The sequence below is a fragment of the Oxyura jamaicensis genome, chromosome 15 (assembly GCF_011077185.1).
Source record: "Oxyura jamaicensis isolate SHBP4307 breed ruddy duck chromosome 15, BPBGC_Ojam_1.0, whole genome shotgun sequence".
In the NCBI taxonomy this organism is placed as follows: domain Eukaryota; kingdom Metazoa; phylum Chordata; class Aves; order Anseriformes; family Anatidae; genus Oxyura; species Oxyura jamaicensis.
Window position 1 is genome coordinate 7,693,137 of NC_048907.1, and position 26,871 is coordinate 7,720,007.

The window sequence follows — 26,871 nt, forward strand, 5'->3', positions numbered from 1 at the left end:
TGGAACATCTGGGCCAGGTAAGGGGAAGGTCTGGAGATCAGGACCTTGAGTCGTGGCTGGGGAAAACCAGTGGAGCCCAGGGAAGCAGGCTCCCAGCGAGCTGCGGCATCCTGCACCAGCAGCAGGCAGCGTGGGGCTCTGCGGTGGCACGGCAGGTGGCATTTCCCAACCAGAAAGCAGCTTGCCCCCGCTGCTCGCCTCCATCACCGCGTGGAGATGCAGCCCCCTCCCCGCCCCTGCCATCATCCTCCCCCTGCGCAGAGCCCGCCAGGGAACACTCACCCCTAGGCTGTGGCCGAAGCCGGTGCTCGGGGCCGGGCTGGCAGCGCTGATGTAACTGCTGACCCCCGAGTCCTGGTTGGCGGCTCCGTAAAGCTCTGCCATCGGCCCGGGGCTGGTGGTGCCCAGAAATCCGCCGGTGCGACTGGGGGTGGAACCTGGGGGGAGGCGGCAAAACCACAGAGTGAAGATCCCAAAAACGCAGGCCCGTCCCACCCCCCTCCCGCAGCCCCTGGCAAAGCTCGGTGGCGGCACGCCGCCCCGGGGGGAAGGTGGCAGTTACCTGTCCCTCGCACCACGGCTGCCGCAGCCGCTGCTGCCGCCATTGGTCCATACGCAGTGAGGGGGATTGCTGCAAAGGAAGGGACAGGCACCTCAGGGGCTTGGTGGCTACACGGGGAATTCCTCAACGGGAGCCTTCATTTCCCCGCTGCGAAATTCCAGGGCCACACAGGTGTATCGGCCTCGTGCAGCGCGCAGGACATCCGAGGAGAGGGGAGCGCCCAGCCCTGCCTCTGCTGGTACCCTTTGCACAGCGAACGTCCCGGGGGGACACGAGCCGTGCTCTGCTAACCCCACATCCCAGAGCAGCTGAGGATTATGGAAAAGCTGAAGCAGAGAGAGAGTTAAATCCGAAGGTATTATAGATCCAAATTTTGGCTGTAAACGTGGAGAAACCCAGTGGCTCAGGGAGCAGCTCAGTGCTCTGAGGCTCAGCCCCCCCCCCGTTCTGACACTATCATTCTAACGGCCTCTTTCTACCTATTTCTCTGCTCAAGACACGCCATCCTCCCCACGTTCACACCTGAACTGCTCAGCCCCTTGCTTGTAGAAGAGCAGGAAACATATACCTAGGGAGCAGGAACCAAAAATGGCTTAATTAAAACAGTAAGGCTTAATTTATACGTAGCAGTTTTAATTCCCAACTCGACTGCCATAGGCAACCAGCCCTCGGGGCGGGAGGCATCCAGCCAGCGTGTTTCTCTTTGCCCTTAAAATGACTGGGTCAGCATTTCATGCCTGAATGTGAAATTCGCCGTGATTCTGTTTAGAGCACCATAAAAAGAGGTCAAAACAAATCAATCACGTTAAGGCTGGAATCCAGACTAGCTTATAAGGGAATATTTAGTAGCAGGCACCAGCCTGTTTCAAGCAAACGTCACGCAGGGCTTATATCTGGGTTTGCCTCTCATTGCGGGCCCTGGGCCAAGGCGAGCGTGTTGCAGCTCCACATCACCCCCAAAGAAACAGTTCTAGGGAGGAAACGCTGCTGGCAGCCGCCCGTCTGCCCCACCGTTACTTCAAGGCCTTAAAACAGATGAATGAATACAGTTTGAACGAGAACAGGGGCCAGGCCTTCTCAAAGACTCCTTTTTTTTTTTTTTTTTTCCAGGAAAATCCCTTCTGGCTTTTGCAGGCTGTCTACGGAGAGACCAGGTCGGTGTTGTGATGACAAAGCACCTGCACGCTCTCTCTCGGCACGCTGGAGCAATCAGCCCCGCTTGTGCCATCCCCTCAGCTCAGCTCCACTTGCCAAGCCCATTTGCAGGCACTCAGCCACTTGAGGCACAAGGGCCCTCGAGCACCGCGCAGCTCGCGGGGCCTTTGTAGGAACCCGGGGGGCCCCGCGGGACCAGCTCCAGCCTACACATGGGAACCTCTCGGCCTCGCCAAGAGGCTGCGCAGCGACTGCTTAGCAGTAGGTAAGCGTAACGGGGAGGGAAGAATGCCACGATCCCCAGCTGGTACTTCAGCGAGACACTGAAGACTGGAAGCTGGCGTGGCACCCAGCCAGGCAAGCAGCATTAAGAACTGGTTGTTGTGCAGGGCCCTGGTGCACCCCAGCCGCCGGCGACAGCGGGCCCCAGGCCATTCACCTCCACGAGGAGAGGCACGGGAGGGCCTCGGAGGGAAAAGTACTTTTTGTTTTGTCAAGTCACCAACGTTCCTCTACAAATTTTCTAGGTTTTGCTGGAAAAATCACACATGCAAATACACGCCAAACCCAAATCTCCTTTGTTTGGCAACCAAAAGGCTTAGAGACGGGGTCAGATGCTTATGCAGTTGCATCCGTGATGTCAGGGAGGGATATTGTTAAGAGGGAGCTGGGATTTAATCTCTTCCTACCTCCCTCAGGGCAGTTTGTTCATTGGTGGCTGCCAACCTCAGCATCCTGGAGAGCAGGCTCCCTGAGGACCGACACGGTTCGGTGCCACTAAACACCCTTTCAGCCCTGTTCGTACCGATAGTTTGGGGGGAGCTTCTCGAGAAGCCTTTCCACACCCCCACTGCAGAGATTCACACCCTGAAACAGGTGGGGGCAAGGAAGCGCTGGAGAGGAGCAACACCACGGACGTGAGATGGCACACAGGGAGCAGGGCTACACAAAGCTGCTCTTCTACAACAGATACCATGGACACGACAGAGCCGGGGAAACACGGCCGTGGGAGGGAGAGTCAACAGAAGGAGCATCGCCTAGGGAGAAGGCACTGCACACGGTGCAGGGGCTGAGGATCCAGAGGGTATTTACACCCTGAGCCAGGACTAGCCCTGGAGAACAGCCCTCTGCCCTCGTTTCATTCCACAGGGACTGAGGGACCCTACACCTCCTGCACAGGGCTGTGGGATTAGTGACCAGGAGTGCCCCACACCCTCTCCCTCCTCCCAGCACTCCGGAAGTTGTCCCTGCAGCAGCTCGGGTTAAGGTCATTCGTGGACCTTTGAGAAGTCACACTGCTCTCTGGAGTTTTCCGTATCTGACTTACACCCAGCCCAGGGCGAGGAGCTAAAAAGGAGGCCAGCACAGGGCTCTGCTTCCCTCTCCACCTTTCCAGCCCCAGCTTTGGATGGAGCTTGCACGGAGGGAATAAGGAACGTTTCCAGTCTAACTGCATCAGGCTGTGGAGCAGCAACACCACTGGAGCAGCCCAAAGCCCCCTTTTTCCCAGCTTGCGAGTTTAGGAAATGAGCGGGACTGACCTGTGAGCTCAGGGAGGACGGGGGCACTCGGGAGAGGGGTCCGCTCTACACGGAACTCTAAAAACGAAATGCAAGACAGCTTAGGAACTCATCAACCACCCCGAGGGAGACCCCGCAGACAGACAGCAGCCAGGGCCACTGCGGGAGCGGGCTGCCAACAAGCCAGTGCCTTCTTTAAACTAATTTCTAACTGGTGCTGAAAGGTGCTGGGCTCCTGCCCCAGAGACTGCAAGGATCCGTTTGTCCTTAGCATAAATCTGGCAAGGGAGGGCAAGCGCAGCCCAGCCCAGGTTTTACAGCGAGGCACTCGAAGCCACGGTGACTGAGAGCCACAAGGTGGATTCGCAGAGAGCTTCCAGGCAGCCAGGAGGCAACAGCAACTTTCAGCCACAGCCAGCCCGGGCTCGCCGGGGGGGAGAGCCGACTTCCCAGCCCCTGCCACCAAGGCTCCGTGTAAGAACCGTGAGACTGAGGGGGGAGGTAAGGAGGGGATGCTCGGAGTTGCCACTTCTCTAGAAAACAGCGAGGCGGCCTTTTTTCTCTGCGTGTGCTCTGCCTCGTTCCCCGGGCTGACAGGGAAGGGGAGGGAGAAGAGGCCCCGGGCAGCTCTGGCAGCTGCGGCACAGCAGGCTCCAGCCATTGATGGCAGCGGCCGTGTCCTGAGCGCACAGCGGGGCTGGGAGCTTAAAACCACCCCAAACAGGAGGGACGGGCAGCCCACAGCCCAGCAGGAGCTCTGCGGGAGCTGCGAGCGGTCCAGGCCCGGCTCCAAGGCAACCACGGCACGCAGGCGCCTGTGTTTTGGGTGCCGAGGGGTTCCCCAGCCCACGGCAAGCTACGCTTCAAAGTCCCCTGCTACTTTCAGAGCAGTGGCAACTCTGGTAAAGAGAGACAGACACACACACAAAGGCAGCGAGACAGGCAGAGCTGCAGGGGCCCTCCTGGGTAACAGCAGCAGCCCTACGGAGGAGGCTAACATAAAGGGCAGCAGAGCAGCCTAGGGCTTTTCCTGTCACGGGGGTGTGAGAGTAATCCTAATGAAGGACAGGCTGCTCCCACCTATTCCAGGGCTTCTCCCCTCCCCCTTCCGCATCCGTCTCCAATTTAAAGAAAGACCAAAAGGGGGGGGGAAAACGGGTAAAAGGGGCAGAGCCTGGGTCACGGATCATGCCAAGGACTCCCGTCACCCGGAGGCAGGCCGAAAAAAGAAGCGGGGAGCACTCACCAGGGAACTGGTAAGTGTAGCCGGGTGCGATGCCAGTGTAACTTCGACTCGCGTAGGTGGCAGCTTGGAAGCCTGGGTAACCTGGGGAACAGAAAAGGGTGCTGTTACTGCAGCCTCGCGGGGTCCCTGTCCTCGGTGCCTGGCTGCTCACGAGCAGCGTGACTGTTAGCCTTAGAAAGAACAAACACGACCGGCAGCAGAAAACCCAGGGAATTGCTGAGGCAGAGAACAGGGTGCATGCGAGTCGGCGCTTTAACAGGCCCATTTACTTTTTCCCTCGCTCCCAACATGTAGGGACACGAAGGTTTCCTTCTCAGAAGCTCACAGCTCCGCAGACTAAGGCTTTCTGATGCGTCAGCTGGACTTAGGGACAGATCGGGGAGGTGGTGGCACCTGAAAGGCTGAAAGCTCTGAGTCACTTTTGCGCCAGAGATGCTGGCGAAAGCAGGCAGAGCGCTTCTTCCTGGAGCTGGGCAGGAGGACAATGCCTGCCTTCCCGGGAAGCCGTCCACCTCTACAGTACAGGCCTGTGAGAACACAGGACGTTGACTCAGAGATGAATATTTGATTTGAGATCTCCCAAGAAATGAATGCGTGGATTCTGCAGTGACTCAGCTCGAGCCTTGCTACTTTAAAATTCAGATGGCTTAGGAAAGGCAAAAGCCCAAACCACAAGCTGAAGATTTGTTTTCCTTCAGTAAGTCCAGTGAAAACATTGGGGAAAAAAAATGCCCTTTTGGGGGTTTTGTTCAGTGACTGTCTGTTACTCGGCAGGCTTAGCAAGGAAAGCCAGGCTGGGTACAGCCTGTCCGGCAGCACCAGCGATGATCCTGAGCAAACAGAGTGCTCCTGGTTCAGCTCAAGGCTGGCCAGAACAGGGGGAGGGAGGAGGGCTGGAGTTCCCTGGAGTTGCGGCCATGCTTGACTCAGATCCAGGCACGAGGCTTTTGTACACCTGGAAGTAGGGGCTACTAAAGCCTTGTATCTGAATGCATCCACCTCAGGATCACTGAGGGACACGAAACCCAGCTGGCTTGTCACTGACTGCTCCTCACGAGACAGTCCCACAATAAGGGTACAGTTTTCCTTGCAATACCAGACACTTGCTGTCCCTGGGAGGGAGGGAACGAGGTGAGACAAAGCTTAACTAAAATGTTAAGGGCATTTTTATAGCCTTTAAGCAGCAGTAAGAACATTTATAAGGGCAACTATTTCAAGTGAAAACTGGGGCTCTTCTAGGAACCAAGTCATCAGAAAGCCTGTAGAAGCACAAGGGGAAAAAGCTTGGGCATGGATTATTTGGTTCAGCTCTGTAGCTATGTCCTGTTCCACAAGAGCCATTAAGGAATTACCCGTTACACGCTACCACACTGCAGGCACACGCACTGAGCTCAGAGGGTCAGAGCTTCCCAGCACTTGGCTCCCTCCAGGCAGCTCCTCCGGCTGTCACAGGACAGCAGCGACAAGTTTGCAGTTTTTCCAGGTGCCACCAGAGGGCAAGTTGTGATCGCAAACAGGTCCCGGCACCCCCCCGAGCGTCCCCAGTCCTGCACCAGGGAGAGCTGCCCTTGGCCGCCCTGCCCGCTGCTGGGCTCGCAATAAAACCTCTGAGCTGCTGCCGGGCACGACCGGGCGCTGGGGACGAGACTTGTGCCGGGGCTTACCCAGCATGCCGATCCCGAGCATGAAGGCATCCATCCCGTAAGGCATGACTCGGGACCGCCCTCGCGCTGAGCCCGTCGGGGACATCACCTCCTTCGGCTGGGCTTTTTTGCACTCCACCTGCCGCAAGAAAGTCAGGATCAGACCTGGCTGCGACCAGCACTGAGCACTCGCACAGAGCACGCAGCTCCCGGGCTGGGGGCCAGCTGGGTTGCCCACCAGGACAGCTCTCCCCAGCCACCACCACCAGCCCGTCCCGCTGTCCTTCCCCCTGTCCTGCACGCTGCCAGCCTCCCCTCGCTCTGTGGACACAATGGGCATGGAGGAGCTCAAACACTGCTCTTCTCCTGCCCTCCTTGTTCTGCCTGGCCCTGCACCAGGGCCTCAAAGCCTCATTTTCCTCATTTCTGAATAAAGGTAATGCTCTGTCCCCTCCCAGGCCACCGTGAGGTTTCACTGTGACTTCAAAACCTCCAGGCACGGTTCCAGGTACAGTTAGGACAGCTCTTCCTGAAATGCCAGCATCGTGCTGGTTCACCTCACACCGCGTGTTTCTTTCCCAGCTTGGCTGCTGTGATTTTGGGGGAGAAGAATCGATTCCCCACTGCAGAATAAGCGCCTCCCACGCGCCCCCGTGCCACTGCCCTGCTCTCCATCAGGTGCCTCTCTGCCCCAGACACTCACCATTTTGTTGTTGATCTCATGGAAGTGGATTTCACATACTTTTTCCACAATGTCTTCACTTTCAAATGTGACAAAACCAAACCCTGAAGAAAAAGCAAAACTCTGTGGTCAGGCGAGAGCTCTGCACAGTTTGCACCCATCACCTACATTCTCTTATTGGCAGGAGAAGAGAAGGAGCCGCAAGCTTCGAGGACAGTACAATCAGCCTTTGAAAACGGCTGTGCCTCATCTTCCCTCTCCAGCAACTCCCGCCTTTGTGCAGAAGAACACAAGACCATCCCTTACGGATTGCCCTTTCCTTCTCTTTCTGTACCTCCCACCCTCTGCTCTCAACCCAACTGTTCTCAAAACCAAGTGTTTTTGTTTTGTTTTTCAATTTTGCGATTTGCAAGGCAAAACACATGGCTGATAATGCTGGGGAGGATCCCAGCAGACGCTCACACAAAGAGAGTTGGTAGAGAAACGAACAGCTGCTTGCCAGGACATCCCCATGCTCGCTGGAGGCACCGCACCAGCAGTAACACCCTGCTCATTTCCTCTTCAGCCACTGGTCATAAAACCTTGCGTAGCGGGCAAGCATCAGCAACACGGTTACAGGGAACGAGACGGAGCTGCACAGGTAATGCACAACCAAAGCGATTTGCAAAGCTTCACCAAAGTAAGTTTAGTCCTGGGGGTCAGACACAGCACAAGGCCCACGCTCACACCTCCTTTCTCCCACCAAACCCTTTGCTGACAGTTTTGGCAAACACCAGCGAGGGCGGGCAGACCAAATTCGGCTGCCTACAGCCGTTTCTGAAAGACTGAGGCAGTTAGAGGATCTCTTCAGGCCAGCATCACAACCACGCTGGGGTTAAGCAGAGCTTTCCACTTTCCACAACGGCTGGTTTCATGGTGCTTTACAACAACTTTCAAGAACAGATAGGGATCCACTTTTTATCTGTACTACAAGAGAAGTCTCTCCACAAACCCCTCCCGTCTGCCCGTGCCCAGGCAGTTACACACCATTCTTCTCAACACCCACGAGTGGAGGGGCTCAGGAGCTCAAGAGCGAAACCCTGATGCCAAAACCAGTCCCGAGACCTCTGCCAGGCCTGCTGTGCCCCGGGCAGCGCCCCACGCTGCTGACAGTGGCAGGCAGCTCTCCCTGCCCCCTCTAAATACCCAACAACTCTCTTATTAACTAGTGACTGAAGGGTACCCGTGGAGGGATGGGGGTTGGACCGTTTCTTCCCTTTTAAGATGAAGCTGGAACAACATCCCAAGGCAGGCAGACAGAACAGATCTAATGTTTTTTGAAATAAGGCAAAAAGAACCCAAGGGCGCACAGTGCAGCAAGAGCAGAAGGAAGTGTCCCCTTCCCGACGTGGGGGCTGAGGTGCCTGGAGGTGCTTCAGGCAGCTCACAGACAGTGGCCCAGCACAGGGCTGCGACTGGCCCCGATTTGGAAGATGCTGAAGCCAAGTTCGTAGGTTAAGCTGTTGCCAATAAATCTGGGTTGGTGCAATACCGGTGTCAAGCCGTGCCATGCACTGAGGCAGGCAGCCTGCAGACACACTCGGGGAGCAGGAGGCACAGACACCCATGGGTGGGCCGGGTCTGGAGCTCACAAACATTACAGCCTTGTTCCCATCCTGTAACCAGACTCCAGCAGGGCTCGTGTAAGAAAAGGTGACCCAGGAGCACAAGTGGGCTCCCAGCCGAGGAAGGGGTGAGAGGCAGGCACTCCTCAGGCTCTGTCAGCGCTCCCGGGGCTCGGATTACACAGGACAAGGTAAGACACACACTGCGGGCTGGAGCCACGGAGGTACGCGGGAAGGGGAGGGGGCCGCCTCCTCTCACATATCTGCAACTCAGCGAGTTTACAGCACAGGAAACGCACTGGACAAAAGCTCTCTGTGCTGCAAGGGACGCTGGTAAAAGATGCAGATGCAGAAGGATGGGGCGACTAGAGGCAAGATAAAGAGCAGCTGCGACCCGCGTGCCCTGCTGCTGGGATACCAACCCCTCCCTGCTCAGGGCAGGAGGGGGACCCTCCCTGCTTCCCGCTCCTACAGCCAGGAGCCCGCTCTCACCTCGGTGTCGGTTGGTTGTCTTGTCAAACATCAGCATCGCGTCGTCCACCTGCAAAGAGAAGGGCTCCCATCAGGTTATTGCTGTTGCCGCAAGCATCGCCGACATATTTGCGCAAACCCGGCCTCCCCAAACCAGAAGGGATCAAGACAAGACCTCCCATCCCCTAGAAGGAAACAGGGTGCACGCACCAGGCTCATCCCCACAGCGTGGGCCACCGTGCCCCTTGCCAAAACCGAAGCCCCCCAGCCTGGGGCAGGTGCTGCCGGGCTGAGCCCCTCGCCCGGCCCCAGTCCCTGCCGTCTCCCCCCTCCCCACGCTGCAGCCAGCGACCCCAATTGTTTGCCTGCAGCTCCAGCCGGGGGGCAAAGAGCAGGGAAGGCATTGTTCCCAAATCCCAGCCTCAAAGGAGAGGAGAATTAAAAGGGGGGGAGAGAAGCAAAGCTGGAGAGGGGAGAGGAATAAGGGGCCTCCCAGCGACGGGGGAAGCGGAGGCCTCAGACAACAGAGCCCGCCTGGGAAAGCTGGGAAGCGGCCCCCACCCCCACCCCGGAGGAGCCTTTCCTCTAAGTGAGGTTTCCCACTGCTGGAGGCTGTAATTAGAGCAAATTTACTGCAAGGCCTGAGTGAGGGCTGCCTCCCCGGGGGGAGGGGCGGCCGGCTCCCATCCCCCAGCCGGCCAGGGGCTGCTCTCCTCCATGGCGAGGCCAGAGCATCGCCCAGCACATCCCATAGCCCAGTACATCACCCAGAGCATCACCCAGTACATCCCATCGCCCATCACATCACCCAAGTGCATCCTCATTGCCTGGTGCCACTTTCCCCCCTCCGTCTTCCCACTGGGCGTTTCCCTGCAGAGACACATCTGCACCGCGCCGCAGGTCAGGCGGAGCAGGGTTAAAAAATACACTTCAATCCCCTCCGTGTAAGCCCCGGTGTAAACCTGTCCCACTGACCCATCCCTCCTCTCTAATACCACTGCCTTAATCCGATTATGAAACTGGATGTGCAAGTGCTCGGGGGAGGCGGCGGCAGTCTTCGGCCAGCAGCTGCCCGGCCATGCTCCCGCGTGCGAGGCGGCTGCTCCCCGAGCAGCGAGCACCCCAGCTCCGCGGCATGGTTACTGCTCGCCTCTTCCCCAGCAAGCATCTGCAGGAGGGGACAGCCCACCGGCACGGGCACTGCTCTTAACTTCAGCTCCCCGCAAACAAATCAGGGCACCCGGCTCCACCTCGGTGCCCCGAGGACGGAAGGAGCCATTGCTAACGTTTCCAGCGCCATCGTGAGCAGACAGACGTCATCGCCGATGCCCTTGGGTTTGTCCGACACGTCCGCCCTGCAAGAGCGAGGTGACAACAGACAACCTGGATCCCAATCATCTCACGCTCCTCTTGTCCCGGCTCTGCCTCCCTCTGCAAAGTCACCTGCGAGCAACCCAGCTGGGGCCACGGGACACGTACGGCTTCGCACAGATCTGAAGCGATGCCTCAGCAGCTTCCCAAGGTGCAGCCGTGGAGCTGGGGGCTGAAAACACCTCCCTGTGCTGCAGTTCCCCGCCACCCCTCACTCCTGCTGCTACACTGCTTCTCTTCATGACTACGATGGGGGGGAACCCGATGTGGCATAAGTTGTTACTGGCTGTTTTTATGCATTTTTTAAGCTAGATCCGTTCCCCTGCCCAGCTCACAGAAAGGCTGGGCACAAGGCTGACCTCCTGCATCCGATCAGCCCCAGCAGCCTCCGCAGAGCCCAGCAAGAAGGAGCAGGTGCAAGTGGCAGAGCCCCACGCGTACGAGCACAAACCCAGCTCAAGGCACCAGCCTGGGCAGCAGCCGCTGCGCTCCCACAGCGCTCCAGCACTTGGAGCGGGGAAAAGGGTAACAACTTCATCCCAAACCACGCCTTGCACGCTGAGAGGAGAGCCGCAGCCTGCCTCGGCCTCATCCTTTTATCAAGTTTCTGCCAGTGCTTTGAAATCAGGTGCCTGCTCAGCACCCTGAAACGTGCTGGTGTTGTGAGAGCCTATTTATGATAACACGTGCCCAGTTGAAAGCTGTCTCCTGTCATGAGCTAAACTGAAATGGACAAATATATATGTACAAGTAGTGTATATATGTAAATATGAACACTATGTATGTGAAGTAGTCTTACCCCACCCAACTCCGGGGCCCAAACTTTACGCAGAGCTACAACCGGTGCATTTTATTGCCAGCAAAGCCTACGCCCGACCACCCCTTCTCACCCTGCCCAAGGCAACAGGTGAGATGTGTTTGGTGGTCTCAGCCCAGCATGGCTTGGCTCAGCTCCCTGAAGCAAAGCCGAGCCCAGCGGCCTCCCCTTGGCCCTGTGGAGGAAGCTCAGGCCTCGTAGCTCTCCGGGTCAGAGAGGAGGCCAAACCCCAGCACCTCCGCTCGGGAGCCGAGGACAAAGAGAGCCGGCGCTCACCGGGAGGGGAAGGCGGTGCTGAGGGGGCAAGCGCCCCGGTGGGCGGCCATTGTGGCGGCGAGGCCGCCGGGAGACCCCCGCCGTGACGGACCCGTCGCGGCGGGGGTCTCCCGGCGGCCTCGCCGCCACAATGGCCGCCTGCCGGGGGCCGCGGTGGGCCCCAACAAAGGCGGCCGCCAACGGGAGCCGTCTCCGCGGCAACGCGGCCGCCATTGGCAGCTGCCGCCCGGATTAGAGCGAGTGGCGGGGCCCGCACAAAGCCGCCCCGCGGCGCCCGCTCTCCTCAGCCTGGGGGGGCTCGGGGCGGAGGAGGGAGAGAGGGCCCGGCGGGTCTCTCTTGAAGGAAAAGGTGAAAAAGCAACGGGCTTCGCCTCCCTTCTGCACCGACCGAGACGCCGCCATGTCGCCTCAGCCCCGGACCACGGGGGGCCTGAGCGGCGTGGGGTGTTTGTGGTGGGGGATGCAGGCGGGGGAGTGGTGAGGATGAAGGGCGGATGAAGGACTCTGTGGTTCACGCAGATCTCGGCCCTGCACCTCCAGCCGGCCCCTGAAGGGTGGCGGAGACATCTTGGCTAAAACCAGCCAGAAATGCAGGTGGGAGAAGTGCACGGCAAACAGCACTCAGGCTCAGCAGCACCCTGAAGTTCATTTTAACAGGGTGTGGAAGTAATCTGTGATCATAACTGGACTTGAACAAAGGCTTTCTCGCTGGGTGAATTGTCTTTCTCCCACTCCCCCCCTCCCCTTAAATAAATATTTGTTTCAATTCTTTAAACACAGTCAAAGAAGCAGATCACTTTACTAGAGGACTGTTTAGCTTAGTGGTCAAGGCTCTCTCCCAGGGAACTATTTAGCTTGCTGGTCCAGGCAGCAGTTATCCCGCACTGAGGTTACAAGTTCAAGGTTTGTTAATTCGGAGAGATGCTGCCTCTCCCCGTGCTTGGCCATGAGGGTCAGAACCGTCAAGAAGAGAGGGGTGACAGGAGCAGTACCTCTTGCTCTTTAGATGTGTCCTTCCCAAGGAACCCTACCATTAGATATCACTTTCTGACAGGTTTTTGGCAGTGAGGGAGTTGGTACCACGTCCCCGAGCCTTAAACCCAAGCTAACCATCACCTCTCCATTCTGCCTCCAGAGGCTATCTATAGCTTTGGAAACCAAATGGAAGTGGAAGAAAAAAGGCTTTGGCTCAGTGGAAGTAACACATTCACAAAGTGGGGGGAAGAACTTCCCCCTTGAGGAGGAATTCCTTCCCGTCCTTCATGGAGTTGCCCCTGCTGCAGGTGGGCAGCAAGCAGCATCCTCCTGAGAGGCCCTTCTGGAACCAGCTCCTGGTATCAGTGAGAGCAGCGTAGGGGTGACAGGGAGGAAAAGTGACAGGTTCACAAAGAGACTCTCCACCAAAGCACCCCTCAGCCGAGCCAAATCATTCAGGTGCCCAGACAGAAGACATTTCATGCCAGCACAGAATGCAGTACGATCCACCTGGGCTCAGCCAAAAAGCCTGACTTTTTTCAGTAGCTTAGTCCCACCCTACTACCTTTCAGACTTCCTGGGACAGTCATAGGTCTCTTTACAAAAGAGGAAGCCAATGACAGCCTCTTGCAGATTTTAAATAAATAAATAATAAAAATTTCCAACACAAGTTTGATGAGAAACATTGGATGCACTTGCACACTGGCAGATCTTGGATCTTCAGGCAAAGGCTTTGCAGAGACAGGTGTCTTCCACCTGAACAGCAACTAAAGACTGCTTGGCTGGTCCTAGAAGGAGCCATGGCAACATATTTGTAGGGGAAAAAAAACAAAACACATGGCTGAAGGATAATAGCTGATGAGACAGCTTCAACATGGGAAACATAAACCAAATGATCTAGAAACCACTCGGCCATCCTGTCAAAGGGAGCGCATTAGCCACCCCGAGAGGTTCTCCTGGCTGCTCAGACAGGGCAGGCTAATTCTGGGGAGGAGAGAGCACCGACGCAGAGCCCAGTGCCATGGAGCGAGCACGCTGTGTCCACACGGCACCAGGTTTCTGAGCCTCCTGACCCCATTCTGCAGAACTGTTCTCAATGGGAACGAGACTAAACGGAGAGACAGAGCCCGCGCCGTGCCCAGGTGAGTGGGTCAGCCTGCCCAGGTGCTCCTGCCTGCTCTCACACTGCACTGTGGGCACCTGGCAAATATCAGATGAACCACGGAAGATCCGAATGACCATTAATGCTAGCCCATTTTTGGCTATCTGCCTACCAGATGCGGAGCACAGAGCACCCTTTGTTCCAGAGGCTTTGTTACCACCAGCCGAACTGCCTACTGCCACAAGAGAGGTGATCAGATTCCCCTTCTCCTCCCCTCCCCATCTGTTCCCTGCAACCGTGTTACGTGTGAGAATTTGCATAAGTTGCCCTCTGATCAGCGGAAGAAAATCCAAAATCCAGTTTGGAAATCCACAGCAGGTTGACAAGTGGCTTTGATCCCCGAAATTTCCAGAGAACAGCAGATTAGAGATTAATTAATTAACATTCTCCCAAAGCAAAGTGAGGGAAATCATGCCTACCCACAGCACAGGAACAAGCATTCCCTTAAAGAAACTCCCTATCGGTATCTAAAGGTTCTCCAATTAGTCAGCAGGGAAAACTCATTTCATATACCCAAGTCCACCACACCATTTTTCTGGCAGGTGTACATGAATATGCATTGGTGACAGACATGCACACTGCCATTAAATCCAGCGCGCGATACGGTGCTTGTTCCCTCGGTCGGGACAGCGCCGGAGTCATCGCCTGAGTGAGATCTCAGAATCTGTCTTAAGCAAACGGTCCAGAATTTGGACTGAGTATTAGATGGCAACCTAAAGGTCAGAATCGCACTGAGACCTCAGCAGATTTTTCCTTCTTGTTTGCTTCCAGGATATTTTTAGAGAGCAGGTCTCTCTCTGGGCACGATCTACCGCACTGAGAGACGGAGGCTTCGTGACCAACTCATCCAAATATGCAGATCACCTGCGAGCCCAGGGACAGATGCAGCCTGTTCTTAAGCACTTTTCAAGCACTCTTGGAGCCTCGACTGATTAGTGAGTCATGCAGAGGCATCATCGTGAATATATTCTTTGCACTTCTGCTTCACTAAATGCAAAAGCGCACAAGAAACACCAGACTTAGGCCCAGGCCCCTGTTTCTCCCAGCACCTCTGCCCTCCTGGTTTCCAAAAGGACCGACTTCCCTCCTAATGACAAACGAGACCGGCTGCACCAAGTTAGAGCAGAGGCTACATTGCCCAACAACCCCCAGGACCCAGACAAACAGCAAGCCCCTTTGGAAGAACAGAAGGACAAGGGAAAGATATTATGACAGATCCCAGGATACTCCCTCAGCTCCCAGCCAGTTGTGATTCAGGGATTTCCCAAACCTGAAGAGCTGTCTGTATCTTTACAAGGCACTCCATGAATTTGTCCTGTCATCTTGGAGCCTATGTAAATTTTAGCAACAACATCCTAGGGCAAAGATTTCACAGCTTAGATGAGCTAGCTCTATGACCAAAAGAGACCTTATCTGTTTTGAGCTTCTTACCTTGTAATTTATATGACCCTCTCTACCCCAAAACCTCGTCAGACCAACCCTTGGAAAAGAAAGCTGATCCAAAATAATTCTTCACTTATGACAAAGTTATTTATTATATAAATAACTTTGCCTATAAGCTCAAAGACCCAACAGCCCAAAGAAATTTCTCTGATGGTCAACCCCTTCATCCCCAAAAATAATACAGAGCAACACGTTCCCACAGGTTGAAGCAGGAAAGGAAGAAGCTGGGACTCAAGCTCCCGAGGCACCCTCATACATGTTGAGCAAGACAGAGAACTAGCTATGCCTGAGGTGCTGGGTACAAGATACCTTCCTCCTCTCTTTCTGCTTCAGGTTTCAGTGAGGGTGGTAGCCTGAGTCTAGAGAGGATTCTGAAATACTTCCTTGTGAAGCCTCAAGATCTCCAACACTTTCCACCTTATGCCAAGACACTTGGCTACCCATACTGTGAATGTAATTCTTTTCCTGGACTTAATCCTACAGTTGAAAAAATCTTCTCTTTACAAAGCATGTGCATGGTCCCACCTTGCATCTCAGAGATACTCAAGCTTTGGAGCCAGAAGTATGTCCTAGAGATCCCACTATGTTCAAAGCCATAGCAGCTGCACCTGACAGACCAAGGCTGGCTTGAGAGCACTTCTCAGTCTCTCTTACGTACTAAAACAAACAAACAAACAGAAAAACGCTTTGTATTTTTCCTCATGAAAACATCAGCCCATATTTTTCATTCACAGGTTTGGAAGGAAAAAAAAAGAAAAGAAAGAAAGCTGTCCTTCTCTGAACCAGAGAAACTCTCACACTGTATTTGGGATCCTCTTGGAAGCGTCACCTTTATTTCCCCTGTCAAAACCAAGCATTTTGATAAGAAAAATGGGGGTGCCATCCTCTCCATTTCTTCCTTTAACCCTAAGTAAAGTATGAGAAGGAAATCCCTGAGCATTTTCGTTTTTCTTTTGTCACTTCCATTTTACAAGACTCAGAAGGTTTTGGACTCAGCAAGGAAAGAAAACAAAACAAAAATAGGACAATAAGCAGAAATGACAAAATGGAAAGTCAGACTCGGTGATCTTGTTTTCTGAAATGGGAAACCGTTTCATTTCGAGCCCAACCAAACTTCCATATTTTTTTCCCCAGCTAATGAACACACAAAGCTCCGAGTGTTGCTTCTGATCTGAGACACACCAATACCAGCTACCCTGGTAGACCTGTGAACCGCAGTGCACAAATTTGGATGACAGAATGTTACAATAATACTATTTGACCCTGTCTGTATTGCAGGCCAAAGCACTTCCTCTGCTAATTCCTACTGCACGTATGTGCTTTCTGGCTGGACTGGAGTGTGTTTTTCAAAAAGCGTCTATCCCGATTTAAAGGCTTCAAGTGGTGGCACGCCTACCCCACGCTTAGGCTTGCAGCCTCAGGGCTACCTAGAAGACAAGCTCCATGCAAAGCCGTGCAGCAGTCCGTGCTCCCTTGTCCTCAGAAGCCAAGGATGGCCTCTCACCAAAGCTGAGATCCAAACTGAGCCTGCCTTTGGATTCACAAAGGTTGAAAAAAGCACACCCAGGAGCCTGATAGCTTGATATTGAGGAATCAGGACAGCGTGACTTGTGCTCTCCTTCCTCTCTAGGATCTAACCGTGGCTATTCCCACAGCCTCCTCAACAGGCAGGAGGGAAGAAGAATGATTTTTGTCCCTGCCAGATCCTGGAAAAACAGGGAGTCGCTCAGAAGAAGAGGGAACAGAGACAAAGCCATTTCCTTGGAGGGTGAGTCCTCCCAGAAGGGCATCCTTAACAACTCCTGTTCAGCCAATCCCAACCCGATTCCAGAGGACGTAGCGTCCCAAGTGACTTAGACATTTTTGTTTACAAAACAGAGGCTTTCCACCACGAGGCTCACCTGGCTGAAGCTTCACCTCTCACTTAAAGATGCCATCATTTTAGGAGATGGAAGACCACAAAGTCAGGTGCCAAGCCTGCCTCTGAAGCAGGGATCCTAGGAAACCTCTGAAGCCTAGGAGGCTCTGAGTGTCGTAACAAAGAGCCTGTGTACCAAAGTCATGCTCTCCGTAAGAATGACTCACATCTGAAATTGTGGGCAACAGGCTTTTCTTAGCCCTGGAAACCACAGAAGCACATTCACAGCTCAGAACCCCAGCGCTGATGGCCACAGAGGCTTCCCTCTGCAATGTGTGTTCCCACCGATCCCCCCGGCAGCCCTACGGAACTACCAACTGCAGAGAGTTTCTCAGGGAACAGTTTTCCTGGCCTTTGATGAATTATTTGAGGCTTGGCCTAGAAGATGGTTAAAGGCCAGGGAGCGTGCTTCGTGTTAGAGCTCCGAGCAGTCTCTGCTCAGCTGAAACAGCCCGATGAGTCAGAAAACAGCCCCAAAAGCAGAGAATCAATGTGACCAGCCCTGACCTCTCCCCATGGAAACTCCCGGGAGTCGAGAGGCCAGCTGCATCGACCTAATGCAGACTGAGCACCGGATGTCGGCCGGGACGCTGCTTCTTGGGCAATGAATGCACTGAGCTGTGCAGAACTCCCCTTCTGCCCAGTCCTAAGGAAACAATCCGACACAACCACTCCTTGCCAGTGTCCTGGTGTAAGGCCACCGTACAACACGCGACCATTAAACAAGAGGAATGTAACAGGATAACACTCCAAAAGAACCGGAAAGGACTTCTCAGACTGGACTGTAACTGCTTGCAAGCTGGGTGCTACATGACATGCTTCTGCTTCACATTAACACGGGTACAGTTCTGGTTAAAAGGGGATTACACCCAAGACATTTCAGTTTCCTATCGAACACATCCAGCAGCAGAAGCACAGAAACACATGCAGCCGACAACCTTCAGACCCAGACACATGGACAACACCACCTTTAGTGGAGCCCTTCAGTGACACCATGTAAAAGCTCCCAGGGACAAACTTATTTCGCTTATTTCTAACAGAAAATAAAAACCACACCGAGCTTACGACTCTCAGATACGAGGATCCGTGATGACTTTTGCCATTATCACTCTCTTAGGGCTAAACAGAAACAAACAAGTCTCATTTTGCAGTCATGACAGCACCCCAGGCACGCACAGATTCGACTTTTGAAACTGAGCAAAGGTACTGAACAAGCACTCGCTCCAAATTTCCTGCCCAAAAGTTCCAACGATCTGGCAAAACTGATTTGAAAACTCCCCTCCCTTTCACCACCTCATGAGCCTTAACATAGCATCACCCTTTTGCATGATCTTCCAGAAGAAAATGAATACTGAAGCCTTCCTCCCTCACACTCTCCACAGCTCCTGTGGTACTTTGTTCCACATCCAGGATGCTATCAGCGACGTCCTGGCCAGGTGATCACCCAGCAAACTGCGCTCTGCCACCCTGGCCAGGCGGGAAGACCCCAACAGCTACTGTTTCCAACTCTTCCTGCCCCAAAACAGCAAAGAAGCGCACAACACCACTGAGCAACAGTGAGCCAGGCACAGTGCCCTGCCTCAGAAGCGACCACATTCAGCATTTGGCTACAATGATCCCCGCCAATTCCTAATTTCATTAAAATTAGACCCTTCGGTCTAATACCGTTGCTCCTGAGGAGGCTCACAGCCTCCTGATGCAGCTGAAGGGCCAAGACGGAGCCTCCTCCATCCTCCAGCTCCATTGCGACCAACGATTTGCACACCCGGCTGTCACGGAGCAGGGGCACAAACAACTTCAGCCCACAGAAGCCTACTCTCCCCCGAGCCACCAGCTGGCACAGAAGACCCAGGCCAACACAGGGGACAGCCAACATGCCAGATTTTCTCCAAACATCCAAAAACAACACCAGCACCTGCCCGAGACTCAGCAGGAGAACTTTCAGGACCAAAAAGGCTTATTTTTAATAAAGGATTACAGAAATATCAATCACAAGGCTTGGGATTAGAAACAGGCCCAAACCCACAGGTCTGATGCTGCAGCAGCCCTGGTAAGAGCGTCTACACGCCCTCCTTCAGCGTTCGAACAAACCGCAAATCTGCGGGACCAAAATGCCCAACAGGCCTCTGGATAAGGAAAAATGGAAAACCATTTCCCATAGCCCAGGTCCCAGAGACTCCAGAAACAAGCACAAGCTCTGCTTCCAACCAACACAGGGCTAAGTCCGCTACAAAGACGCTACAGCTACCCAACCTCTGTAACCGACCTTCGATTTACTTAACCCCATACAAAAGCCTTGCAGGCTCCTAATCCCGCCTCCAAAGAAGTTCAGAAAACTCCCGTTTGCCCCAGGAGCAACAGCTTTCATCCAACGCCACTCGAGAGACTTACCTTCCCAAACTGCTCGAAGTACTGCTTCACATCCTCCACTGTAGTGTTCACTGACAGACCACCCACAAATATCTTCTTCGTTCGGGTCACCATCTGGAAAAGGGAAGGACAGGAATTCACCAAATAAACTGAGAGCAGAGCGGAGAACGGGGCTCACAAGGCCACGAGCTCACCCTCTGCTGCCAGCGAGCGGCTGCCCCTTCGCAGCAGCCGAGCTCCAGCCCTCCGGCAGCACCCTCGGCGCGCTCCCACAGCATCTCCCTGCACGCGTGCACGAGCTCACCAACACCTCCTCCCTTGGTGCCCCCAGACCCCGAGAAGCGGGGCGTTACATCCCCAGCCTTCCCCCGGAGAAGTCTGCTCTGCTTCCCCCAGGTCGGGGATGGGCTGGAGGCCTGCCAGCACAGGCAGGCTCCCCGGGCTTCGCCGTCCTGTCTCGCAAACCGCACAGCATCCAGTCTCGCACGCAGTAAGGCTCATCACACGCCCGTTCCTCACTCACTTAAAAGGAGCCCGGACAAGTCCCAGTTAAATCCCGTTTTGCCTTTGCAAGGAGGCAAAGACCCCTCTGCCACTTCTCCCTCGTGCCACTGGGACAAGGGGAGAAGCGAACTGCCCTGAGAGGGGCCACTGCTGCCAGGCGGAGGCACACTGACGTCCTTTGAACTGGCTCTCCAGCTGCATCCTCCCCTTCGCTGCTTGGCTACACCCCTGCTCTCAGAGGAACACATGGTCCTAATTACCCCAAGGAGCATGGGGCTAATCCGCAGCAATTCCCTGCCTTGGAGAGCAGCCCGTTCTAACACTAAAGCACCTTCTGTCACCAAACTGCTTAATGGAATTAACCCAATTCCTACCATGTGCTTCCTGGCTCCAGTTACTCGGGATACCTGCTCACCAATTGTTCTCAGGGCCTGACCCCCCTCCCAGCACCAGCCTCCCCTTCCCTCTGTGCTTCCCTCCAGCTCTTCCTCCCGTGACAGCACTTGGAATCAAGGTAACGAACTTTAAAACTCCCACCCAAGAGCAAACTTGACGGGACACCCAAAGCCTAAAAGCAGTCTCCTGCCTGCTGTCGGCTCCTCGGTTCGAAGTCTGGCTGCACACCTGGGCAGAGCTCCCGCAACCGCTCACTTCAACGCCAGAGCCGCTGGCAGCTAAGGTCCGACACCAAACTCCTCCTGCCTTTGCCAGCGCTGAGGCACACAAGGGCATTTCGCGAAATGAAATCCTTCACCCCGTCCCTGCCAGACACCTATTAACACACAGATGTGCGCACACACACACACGCACACACGCCCCTTCTCTCCCGTATCGCAGCACGGAGCTGTTCTGTGTCTCCCGCAGCTTCAGGGCACCGCCTGCAACCTCAGACGGCCGAGGCTCCCCCTGCGCAGAGCGCAGCTCAGCACTTCTAACCGCCGCACCCTGCAGTGTAACCAAGGGGCCCGCTGGTTCCTCCAGCACCACAACCCCCGGCACGGCACGGCACAGCACGGCACGCCTGACAGCCGGCTCACACCATGCCCCACGCGAGTCCTGAGCAAACCCCAGGGAGCGGCTCTGCTACACGCGCTGGGAACCTCGCGCAGGGGACGGAACTTCACCACCACGACTCGCCCCCTTCGGAGGGACGAGGGCCGCCGCAGAACCTACCTTGGGCTGTGCTCGGCGGGGGAACGCTACCTTCGGGTCAATCTGAAAGAGACGTTGGAGAGGAGAGGTGAGCACGCTTTTGTTGCCTCTTTACGAATGCAGGATTTCCTCCGTGCGCACGGCTGTCTCTGCCCACGTGGCGCACCTTGCTAAAAACCCAGAGCATCTCCCTGAGGAGCACAAAACGAAGCAGGCCACAGACATCTGCCCCCACTCGGTACGGTGCAATCCACGGAGACTACAAGTCCCAGCATGCAGCGGTCGGGCTCGGGCTGAGCGCTGCCCAGACGGCACCCAGAGCCCGTCACATGCCGGGATTAACGGGCTCGGCTGCACCCTCCCGCCCGGCCTGCCCCCGGGTGCCCTGCAGCACTGGCGTCGCGCTAGGAGGGCTTCCTTCTGCCTTTCTGCTCTCCCTTCCACTCCACCTCCAAGCACAGAGCTCACCTGGTTAGTAACAGGACGGAAAAGAGGCGGCGGGCGAGAAGCCAAACACGTTTCACCCCGCAACAGAGGTCAGGGCAACAAAAGGGCTGCCAGGAGGGTACCGAATAAACCCAGGAGCCCAAAGGCTCCCGTGGCAGAAGCGCGGGGGCTGTGGCCGCGGGCTGCAGCGCACACAATGAAGCCGTGCCTCCCCTCGGCGCGCTGAGCCCTCCATTGTGCCTGCTCACTCGCCGCGCCGCCATCCAGGTGCCGGCTGTCCTGCTGGGCTCAGCGCGGCCGAGCGCGTGCGGCGTCGGCCTCCCACCGCCGCCACAAAGCCGGGAGGACGCGAACGCAGCCGCACGCCCAGCGCCCATGGAGCCCGCGCTCCTCCTCTGCCTCCACCTCTTTCTTTATAGCCTATTTTTACAGCAACTCCGGTGAAGTTACATCACGTCGGGGATGATCCAGACCTACAAATCAGCATAAGGAGACCCGCGGTACAGGCAGGGCTGGCTCATCCCCGCGCTTGGACGGGCTTGCAGCCGGGAGGGCAGCCCAGAGCATGGTCCCACCAGCCCAGAAGGAAGCTGTGTTTCTCGACCGCCTCCCGCTGCTTTGTTCAGCCTCGCAGCCTGGCCGCCCTCCCGTCCCGCGCCCTTTCACTTGTCACACAGCCCCGGAGCTTGGCCTCCCCGGGCCCTTCCACCAGCTCCTTCCCTGCCTTCCCCACCTCCGTCCTGACTCACAGCCTGCAACATAAATAAACTCGGCACCTAAGTAAACAGAGGCAAAAGTGAAGAGCACAAATAAACTCAGAAATAAACCTCCCTCCCCAGGCTGCGAGCAGGCAGATCGGAGGACCCTGTGGGTGCCTCCCTGGGGCATGCGAGCCGTCCCCCCTCTCCCCGCACACACACGCACGCCCTGCAGCTTCCTGGCCAGCGCAGGCACCCACGGCGAATCTTGTGGACAGGGGGACGGCAGGAGACCGGGAGGTTGATGGCAGATAATAAGCAAAAACAATAATCTACTGTCTTTTACTTCTCCGCCAGTGTCATTCAGCTCCTGCCAAGAAGATGCTTTCATACTCGGCACTGCTAAGCTCGGCCTCATTTTCTCATTACCCTGAGTGTGATCAACTGGGCAGAGATAACGCGTCCTCCTGGCTGCGGGGAGCAGGCCGTCGCTGCCCGAATTCTTCTGCACAAGCAGCTTTTGTTGCAGGTAGAGGGAGGCCCGGGCGAGCGGCTGAAGGGGCAGCCCTGGGAACACGCGGAGGAGAGCGAGTTCAGCGCCGGCCTCAAGTTACTAAAAGTGGACTGCTCCTCGGTGGCGGGAGGCTTTCTAATTAAAGCAAAAGCACCGGTACCTTTTTCCCCCCTCGTTTCTGGTGTTAAAACGAACAGCCCCAGAGGAGTTGTGTTTCAGTGTCACCCGCTGACGTCACGGATCCTTTTTACAAACCCAGATAGAAATCAAGAGTAAGAACATTCAGAACTGCTCAGATTGTATCCAAAAAAAAAAAAAAAAGAAACAAAAAAACCTGTATCAGGCTGCGGCAAGTGGAAGTCACCCGAGCACAAACCGCTTTTGCTTCACCCCAGGAGGCTGCAGGGACGAGGAATCCCCCCGATGCTGTGGGGCACCTGACGGTGCAGGTGTCCCGGGGGCTCCTCAGTAACGCTCCCCGTGCCACCGGCTACCATCACGCACCTCCTGCGTGAACCTGGCTGGCATCGGTGCCCCAAAGCAGGGCCAGGGCAGGGCAGGACCCACAAAACCTGAGGGTTGGGCTCGTGCCTTCATCGCACCTCTACAGCCAGCCTCCCTCCATCGGCCGGCACTGCCCCCAGAGCCCCGCTCTCCACCACAAAAGACAAACCCAGCAAAAAGTCAGGGACGGCAACAAAGAAACGAGCGAGGGACCCAGCACCACCAAGCCTGCTCTTCCCTCAGACAGAAAGAAGCTCAAGGCAGAGGCCAGCTGCAGCCTCACAAAGTCACGCAAATCTTTTACCTTGAGACTGCCAAGCCAATTCTCCTATCAAGCATTTCCATAAATAACCCCGTGGGCTGCTGCTATCTAGCTTACAAACAAAGAGAAGTCTGAAAAGCACAAGCTTTCCCCGGAGAATCAGGCCAACAGTGCTCGTTAGGGTAGGAAGAATTGGAAAACAATGAAGCAACAAGTTGGGCAGACACCGTCCATCAAGTGCTGTTTACCAGGAGACACCGAGCCTCGGGAGAAGGCTGCCCTTTCAGGACACCGGGCCTTCTCCTGCAAAGTTTCTTAAAACCCTAAATTAGGATTCAGATGAGTTTGTGTCATTTAACCCGTGACTCACAGCAGCTTCAGCTCAGCAGGCAAAAGGCGCACGGAGGCTCCACGCAGCACCGCAGGACCAACCTCTCACCTGGCAATTACCGGGCAAAGCACCCCAAAACGCCCGACCTGGCTGAAAACCAACCAGCGATAAAAACCAAAAAGGACGGGGAAGAGGATCAAAGTTCCTAACAAAGGAAGGGCCCCGGCGAAACAGCCCCCATGCTCTCTGCCGAGCGGAGCAGATGCAGCCGGGAATTTCAATGGCTGGCCGGTCCCCACGCGCCCTCTGCCACGAGGCCGTCTGCTCCGGCAGCACCCACCCACCCCTTCCCTTCCCTTCTTTTCCCTTCCCTGCCCTCGTGGGCCGCAGAGCTGTGTTGTGGAGGCAGCGGCGGTTCAGAGAAGAATGGAGACCCGGGATTTCACCTCGCTCCCGGCCCCAAACACCGTCAGGATCGCTGCCACCCGTCCCTCGCCTTTCCAAGAGGGGTCCACGCCAGCCCGCGGGCTGCTGACGGGACCGGCTGATCAGACGCCGTGTTTACACAGGCTAGCAAAACAGAAAGAGGGGGAAAAAAAAAAAGAAAAACCCAGGTCCTCCTCAAAATACTTTGTCGTAGCCCTGCCCCACAGCAAAGCTCCCTTTACATCCCTCCCTAGAGGAGGTTTGGGGTCCTGGGCACCCAGGCCCGGCCAGGAAGGCTGGGAGAGGTTTAACCCCAAGCTCCCAGGGGGAGGAAGGACCTGTGCACATCAAAGGGAGCGATCCAGGCGGTTAAACAGGAACAGACACAGATCTCGCTGCAACTCGCGCCGTAAACCCACAGAAAGGGGGTCTTGCTCTCCCGCCCTCTCCGTTCTGCCGAGATAAAGGCGAGGATGCCCGAGCCACGCGCTGGAAATAAAGTTGTGCGTTTGGACTCCTCGGCCGCCCGTGCCCGGAACAGGAACGTCGTTGCCCTTCGCCACGCCAGCCCCTCGCAGCCCCTGCCGCTCCCCATCCCTACCCTCACCTTCACCCCCGGGGCAGCAACGCGGAAAAGGAATCCAGGGGAAGGGAAGTCACCAAAACTGCAGAGCAGGGACCTCCCACTCAGACACCTCACCCCCACCCCCAAAACCGAGCCCGCACATCTCCCGAGCGCCACAGATTTGCAAGGCACGACCGGGTACCATCCGCCTCCGGCCCTGGGAGCCGCCGAAATCTCCCCGCGAGCCCTCCCGGGGGGCTCTCGAGCAGGCCGCCGGTGGCCCACATGGGCGGGCGCTGGCCACGCTCGCAGACAATAAAGTCCTGAACCTCCGCGACCGTTACAAAAACTTCGCCCGGGGAAAGCCGTGGGGCGCAAGGACCGATCGCTCCCTGCCGAGGGGCAAGCACAGGCCGCAGGGAGCGAGGCCTCGGAGGCTGCGAGGAGGGAGCAGCGTCGGGGGCACGGCAGCCCCGGGGAGCACGAGGGGCGGCTCCCCCTCTCCCCGAGCACCCGCACGGCTGTCCCCAGGCGCGGATCCTCGCCCCCAGACGCGCTCAGGTGTCCCGGCGTGGCAGGGGGCCGCGGCGGCAGCGCGGAGGGGCCTTACGATCGGCGGGCAGGAGGATGACCGCCGCCGGGATCCGCGGGTCGATGCCCGGACATTGGGTCAGCGGTCAATAGCGAGCCCGGAGCTCGGGCAGCAGCTACGTTACCAGCTGATAAGTGAGGTGGAGAAGGGGCCGATCAATCTTTATCAGTAATCGATAGTTTACAACCTCTAACTGGAAATCAAACACCGCAATCGATGGCTGCGCTGAGCACAGCCGAGCTCCGCCGGCAAATGCACCCCTGAGATGAGAGAAGTCATCTCACCGTCTTGGAGTCCAGTTCATGTCTGGATTGGGCCAGAACCTTGTCGACGCCAGCCTGGTCCATGAACGTGACGAACCCGAAGCCCCTGAGCCCCGCAGCCCGGGCAGGAGAGGGGATGCGGAGAGAAGAGAGAAAGTTGGTTAAAGTGGCGGCCGGGCCGCGGCGGGGGCGAAGGGAGGAGCGGGCCCGGCCTCCTCACCTGGATCTCTTTGTCAGCGGGTCCCGCATCACCAGGCACTCCTTCACCTCGCCGAACTGGCTGAAGTACTCCCGCAAACCCTCTGCAAGCACAGCGCCCGCCGTGGGTGTCCCGGCACGGCCCCGCCACCGCCGCCGCCACCCCCCGACCCCGACCCCGGCCCCGCCGCCCCCCCGGCCCCCACCGGGCACCGGCGGCAGGTGCGGGGCCGCCGGGCTCTCACCTTGCGTGGTCTGCCAGCTCAGGCCCCCGATGAACATTTTGCTGCGGGAGGAACGGGGACAGCCGTGAGCGGGGCCGCGCCGGGGGGCCGCGGAGCCCCGCGGGGGTGGCGGCGGGGCCGGGCGGGGAGGGGAGGGCGCGGATCGGCCATGTTGGCACCGCCGCCGCCGCCGCCGCGCCTGCCCGGCCCGGCCCGGCCCGGGGGGAGGAGGCGGCCGCGATCGGCACCGGGACCGGGAGATTGGGGGGGGGGTTAAAGGGGAGGGGGGGGGGGAAAGGGAAGGGGGGGGGGCGGCAGCGGCCGCCGCGCCGGTACCAGGGGTCGTGCGGGGAGTCCGGGGAGGCGAGGCCGGGCTGGCTGCCGTCTGTCTCCATTCGGACCTCTTCTCCCTGCGAGGAGCGGCGCCGCACTCCCGGGGCAGATGAGCGCTGGAAAAGGGGCCGGACGGACAGGCCATGCTGCCCCCTCCCCCGACCCCTCTCCGCCGGGCGGGGAGGGAGCGAGGGAGGAGGGCCCGGCGGGCACAACCTGCCCGGCTCCTCCCACCCCCGCCGGGCTCCGCACGCATAAAACCCGCCGGCGGCGCCGGGGCCGAGCACCGGGAGCCGCGCCCGGAGCGCACCGGGGGGAGCGGGACGGCCCCGAGCGGCCCCCGGCCCCGCTTTGTCCCCGCCACCTGCGGCGGGGCCCCGGACAAAGGCCGCGGGGCTGCCCCCGGGCGAGGACGCGGCCGGGCCGGGCTGCTCGGAGCCCCCCGAGCGGGCAGCGGGGGGGGATAAAGCCGGGCCTGGGCTGCCGGGGTGGGACCCGGGGGGCAGCGGCCGCCCTCGGGTCTCCCAGCAGGGCTCCGGGCAACCCCCGCGGCTCCTTCCCGGGACCCCGCGGGCAGCAGGATGGGGGCAGTGCCCAGCCCCACTGTGCCCCCAAACGCCGCCTGAACAGGACCCGCTGGCAG

General features: G+C 57.2%; 1 protein-coding gene across 8 annotated transcripts in view; it reads right to left on the reverse strand.

Moving 5' to 3' along the window:
• Nucleotides 1-26,600, reverse strand: part of MSI1 (musashi RNA binding protein 1) — a 30,065-nt gene extending 3,465 nt beyond the window's left edge. Inside the window, exons 1-13 of one of the 8 annotated variants that reach the window (XM_035340763.1) lie at nt 26,232-26,593; nt 25,917-25,957; nt 25,694-25,775; nt 25,495-25,579; nt 20,893-20,934; nt 19,237-19,329; nt 8,905-8,953; nt 6,830-6,912; nt 6,148-6,265; nt 4,484-4,564; nt 3,259-3,315; nt 537-631; nt 283-499 (exon numbers count right to left, since the gene is read on the reverse strand). In XM_035340763.1, the coding sequence (XP_035196654.1) occupies nt 283-499; nt 537-631; nt 3,259-3,315; nt 4,484-4,564; nt 6,148-6,265; nt 6,830-6,912; nt 8,905-8,953; nt 19,237-19,329; nt 20,893-20,934; nt 25,495-25,579; nt 25,694-25,775; nt 25,917-25,957; nt 26,232-26,290 (1,102 nt within the window). In that variant the 5' untranslated portion in view covers nt 26,291-26,593. Of the gene's footprint in view, nt 1-282; nt 500-536; nt 632-3,258; nt 3,316-4,483; nt 4,565-6,147; nt 6,266-6,829; nt 6,913-8,904; nt 8,954-19,236; nt 19,330-20,892; nt 20,935-21,037; nt 21,541-25,494; nt 25,580-25,693; nt 25,776-25,916; nt 25,958-26,231 lie in introns of those variants that run through there. The other 7 variants (XM_035340764.1, XM_035340766.1, XM_035340767.1 and 4 more) reach the window with 7 other exon arrangements.
• Nucleotides 26,601-26,871: the final 271 nt, after the last annotated feature.